The sequence below is a fragment of the Cyprinodon variegatus genome, unplaced genomic scaffold, assembly GCF_000732505.1.
Source record: "Cyprinodon variegatus isolate N-32 unplaced genomic scaffold, C_variegatus-1.0 Scaffold789, whole genome shotgun sequence".
In the NCBI taxonomy this organism is placed as follows: domain Eukaryota; kingdom Metazoa; phylum Chordata; class Actinopteri; order Cyprinodontiformes; family Cyprinodontidae; genus Cyprinodon; species Cyprinodon variegatus.
In genome coordinates, this window is record NW_015151242.1 from 98,931 (window position 1) to 104,156 (window position 5,226).

The window sequence follows — 5,226 nt, forward strand, 5'->3', positions numbered from 1 at the left end:
TCAATCCAGAACAAATGCACTTATTATAAGAAAAAATGACTTATCTAGATTTAGATTTTTTTCCAGTGCAGAAGCTCCGTGGAGACCCACAGTTGAGCGTTAAACGTGTGTCCGACCCTCAGGACCTCGGAGGGGTGTGCAAATATCGCATAATTGTGACGGATTTCATCATTATGAATTTTTATTTATCGTCCCTAAGTTTAAAAATATCACTTCTTTTGGAGACTTTCCTTTCATGGAGGTGTGACAAGAAGTAGACATGTTTACAGTTGGCACAAACCATTCTACAGGACATACAGAGGATCTACTAAAACACAGCATGTCTCGCTAAACAGTTACTCCCTGGCATGAAACATCACACGTTCTTGATGCTTTCTTTCCCAAGCAGAGAGATGGATAGATCATCAGAAATATGGGATGATAGATGGAGTTCAATACATGCCAGTTATGGAGGTTATGGTCTGTAAAGGTCTATAGACTAAGACAGAGGTTCACTATTCAGCAGGACAGTGATTACAGCAGAGGAGCTAGAGTGGGACGGTTTAGATGAAAGAAAATGTTGCAAGACTGAAGAAATGATTTTCACAGACGCTTCCCATTCAGTCTAAGCATGAGCTAATTCACTAGAAGTCCAAAGTCTGTAGATCCTACTTTAAGCAACAGACCTGCAGCTGTAGGCGCAGTGACATGGGGTTCTAGAAAGATTTGACAGCAGCAGTTAAAACTGAAAGCTCGATTAGAATACTGTAATTGTTGATTAACAATTCTGACAAAATGCATCTCATATAAACAACTGGCAAATAGTAAGACGCAGACTGAGATCATGTTACAATAAGAGCTCAGTTTAAATAAAAGCAGGACAGATGGAAAAAAATGTATTGAGTTGCAATATGAGCCCAATTAAGCATCTTTCCATAGATTTTGATGTCTGCTGAGAGAGATAACTTGTTTTTGGTTTTTTTACCTAACATGAGAGGTGATGCCGAACCATCAACAGGTAAACAGAAGATGAAAGCTTTAACTCCTGAAAACAGAAAGCTTTAAGTTCTGTTACAGCTTTCTGTAAATGTACAAGTACAGCGTGTGTGTTATGTCTAACGCAGTAGACCAAATATAAACCAAACTCTACAGCAGCATCAGAGTCGACCAGGACCTTTTTAGTGGTTGATGGTCTCAGTAGACCAGGCCAAGAATAGCTAAAAAACATAGCCCTGATTGGTTAGTGGTGTCTGTAATGGGACACTTTGGGTTGGGAAATATTGCAGCTTTTCTGAATGTCCTGCACTGCACTCCCAGTAAGGCTCTTCTGACTATAGAGGAAATAAACACTTTTTAACTGAGTGCTTCAATCATACTAACCAGAACCTCTGTGAACATGTTATAAATACTTTATGGTGCATCACACCAAAAAGCATTTAAGACTCCTGTATAGCTATAATAAATGAGTTAACAAATGAACAATCTGTCAAATGAATTGTGCTTTTTCTTCACAACTATTACATTAGACACAGTTGTTGATTTGTTATACATTTGTCTCAAAATTTATGTTGCATAGCTCTAAACTTTGAAGTCATAACATTTTTGTTGATTCAGAGATGCAGAAAGCCAGCTCCTGAACTATGGGCAGTATTTAAAAAAAGAAGAAGAATTTAAAGCAATGCATTCATCCCAAAGGGATATAAATATATATTTCATATTTATTATATATCATAGTTATGTTTCGTTTTTTTTTTTAAGATTTGTTGGGGATACTGATGGCTGTAGGCAGGAATGATCTCCGTAAGGGTCGTGATCGGTCTCTGACTGAAAAGACTAATGTGAAGCAGGCTGATGAAGAGGATGGTCTACTTTATATGCCCGTGGAGCTTCTTTAAGTAAAATATGTCAAATAAAACTAATAAACCTCATCTTAAAACACTTCAAATTACCATTACAGAGAAGGGGAAGAAAAATGTACTTCTTGTTATTTATAGTTCTTACAGAAATTGGCTAAAATCAGAATCAGCCGATCAAAGCTTTGCAAAAACTGATAATCTGTAATGATGAGGAACAAAATCAATGATCTGTGCATCTTCACTCAAAAACAAAAGGTTTGAGCATTTTTTATTGATAAATACAACTACAATCTTATATCCGGTATAAAGAAAATGCATGAAAACATAGTGAACTTTGTTTTCCTCTAATAACTAGAATAGCAGATAATTTTTAGGCACTTTAAGAGTGTAGGACCAGAGTACAGATAAAGACGCAGAGAAGATAGAAATAAATGTTTACTGAATGATTCCCTGGTCAGGACGACCTTTAGCTGTTTGTTTTTAGGACAGTCTTGTTTATTTTTCTAGCAGCTTTCAGCTGTTCTCTGTGCTTGTCCTGCTCCACCCAGCGCCACGCCCCTTTATTGAGTCTAATTAGCAACCAACAGGTTTATCACATCCAAATGGACATAATAAACACAGATCCTTTCTTATCCCTTTGATGTATTTCAATTCTGATTTCCGTCATGCTGTCAAAGCTTTAAAGTGTTTCCATCAGTCAGACTGATACAGACAGGCTGGCAGCTCCATCCGTTTACCCATCATTCTATAAGACGTTTAAAAGCAAACCAAAAGATGTAGTTTCTTCATTAATAACACCTTTAATACATACTAAATCTTCTTTGTTAATGCTTTTATGTTTATCGTGACTACAAATGCCGCATTTTTTTTATAGTTCAATCTTCTGACTTTAGGTCAGGCATGTTTTTAATGAAGCTTTCGCCCAGAAAGACAAACAGGAGCATCAGTCAGCGAAGCGACAACCAGTTAAAATGGCTTATGAGAAAAAATAAAATGTTCTCTATCGATAATAAGGTCGTTAAGGAAACGACTGAAATCATTTTAAAAGAACTGGACTGTTTAAAGCGGATGAGTGGTGATGCTTGTTTCCAGCCACAGTGGAACATCAACCCGCTAAGCGGCTAACAGTGCTAGCATCCTGGCTAACAGCGTTAGCATCCTGGCTAACTGACGTTACCTTGTCCTCTGATGGCTGCTGCTCTAACGGAGGGTCGCTGTCTTTGGCTCCTCGATGCCGCAGCTCTGCCATCTTAGCTGCTAAACGACAGACGTTGGCAGTCAAGGTCCAGAGGTCCCGGCAACACGCTGTATGCTGGATAAACTTTGCTAAGATTTTAGCTAAATGTGGGCAACACTTTTTTTTCTTTTTTTTTTTTTCCACTGGCAGAGCACAACCGATGACAAGGAGATGTTCCGGTTTTCAAAATAAATGTCAGAACAAATACAAAATCAAAGGGCTTCATATAAAAAGAAAAAAAATCAAAGATAGTTGATAACAGAACCAATAAAAAAAAAAAAAGAGCGGATGGGAACAATAATAAACATTACAGAGTCACATAAAGGGGAATAATCCAAATGTAATTAAAACAAATAGAAGGATGATGATGATGATGATGATGATGATGATGATGATGATGATGATGATGATGACTGTTCACGGTCTTATTGACAGTCACCATAATACATAAACAGGAAGCCAGTGCAGTGATTTACACCAGATACGCAGAATATTCTGAAAGGCAGCAGCTGCCTCCATCTGGTTAATATTATTACTTTTCATATTGTGAGAAAGAAAATCAGTAAAAAAAAAAAAAAAAAAATTGCATTTTTTTTCTGTCTTGTTTGCACGGAAAAGTATGAAAGCCCATTTCTGCCACTCTGATAACTTAGCTTATTCATTGATATAAAATGCTATGTGATTAGGAATAGTATCTCACAATTTTGTAATTGCTTAGTCTTGCGAAACACATTTGTTTGGGGGTTGTTTTCAGACTAGGGGTGTAAATCACACCCATCATGGCGATTCGATTCAGTATCAATTTCCTGACCCAACGAATCAATTATTTTCGATTCTCAAGAATACACCACAATACGATCCAATTAACTGGTAAAAAAAATTGTTTAGCCTTACAGGCTAGATAATGTTTCAAATTTGAAATAAATCAATGAAAGCTGTAATAGCGTTATGCATTTTATTTGAGAAACAACAGCAAATAACAGAAGTAGCAAAGTTGTACTCCACCTAGGCCTATGAAAACCTCATTCACTGAAAAATAATAATGCCTCTGTGTTATAGATTCCTAAAGGCCTTGAATCAAAAAATACTGCAAGCAGAAAGATGATAGCAAGTTAGGAGGGAAAAATAGGTTTAGAGCTACCGCAGCACGGGAGTCAGAATTACATCCAGCAGGGATGGGGGATCTGGAGTCAACAAGTCATGTCTTTGTCATGTATTTGTTCTACCCAGCCACTGAACCAGGTGAGTCCAATCTAGTTTAACCTGTGCAGATTGGACTCACCTGGTCAGAACAAATACATGACATAGAGATGACTTGATGACTCCAGATCCCCCATCTCTGACGTCCAGGAGCAAATGGATAAAAATAGATCTGAGGAAAAAAAAACATGAATTGATACTCTTGCGGACGTGTTGATGCATCGGATTGTCGGCTGTTGGATCGATACATCTATACAAAATCATTATTATTAGCACCACTATTTCAGAGTGGTTGAAATGAGCTTATTCTGGCTGAGAAAGAAAATAGGTGGTTTGAGAGGGGCGTGGAGGAAGCCATCTATGATAAGAAAGAAAAAACAACCTTAAACAGAGGGGGTGGACTCAGATTTCAGCTTTCAAAACCCTAAAGCAGTAATTGAGTTAAACCCTTCCCGCTGTCATTGGAACCCCAAAGCCTTTACAGGGGAACAAGAGACCCTACATGTGCAGCCAGGCCAACAATTCCCTTTAACGACCCCCTTTCAGAGACATAAATAGGTATGGAGCTTTGCAGGCTAACAAAAGAAGCCAAAATGAACCCCATTCCAAAGGGGTGGAACCGTTCGCCCGTTTCAATTTGCATGTTTTCTAAGCAAAAACAAGGCTTTCATGGGCTACTGTATAAAGCAACTCGATGCTATTTCTGATATTTCAATTAAAAAAGCTTCCTGGATGGGAAGCGAATGTTCTTTAAACTTGTAAACAAAGTCCAGTGGATTGTTTTTTTACTTTTTTGGAACTTACACTGGCAACACTTGTAAAGTTTTAGTTAGCTTATTTCAGAAAACACTTACTGTTTTTGACTGTTTGGACTAAAACCAAACAATTCCCACTTTTCTGCACTGACCTTTGACCAGTACAGTCTTAAATATTTTGAGCTTAACTTGATAACTT

General features: G+C 37.7%; 1 protein-coding gene across 1 annotated transcript in view; it reads right to left on the reverse strand.

The window, feature by feature from the left end:
- The window catches only part of LOC107098564 (phosphatidate cytidylyltransferase 2-like), a 17,369-nt gene extending 14,147 nt beyond the window's left edge, over positions 1-3,222 (reverse strand). The window contains exon 1 of the mRNA XM_015396303.1: positions 3,013-3,222. Coding sequence (XP_015251789.1) covers positions 3,013-3,084 — 72 coding nt within the window. The 5' untranslated portion in view covers positions 3,085-3,222. The remainder of the gene's footprint in view (positions 1-3,012) is intronic.
- Between the last annotated feature and the right edge of the window lie 2,004 nt (positions 3,223-5,226).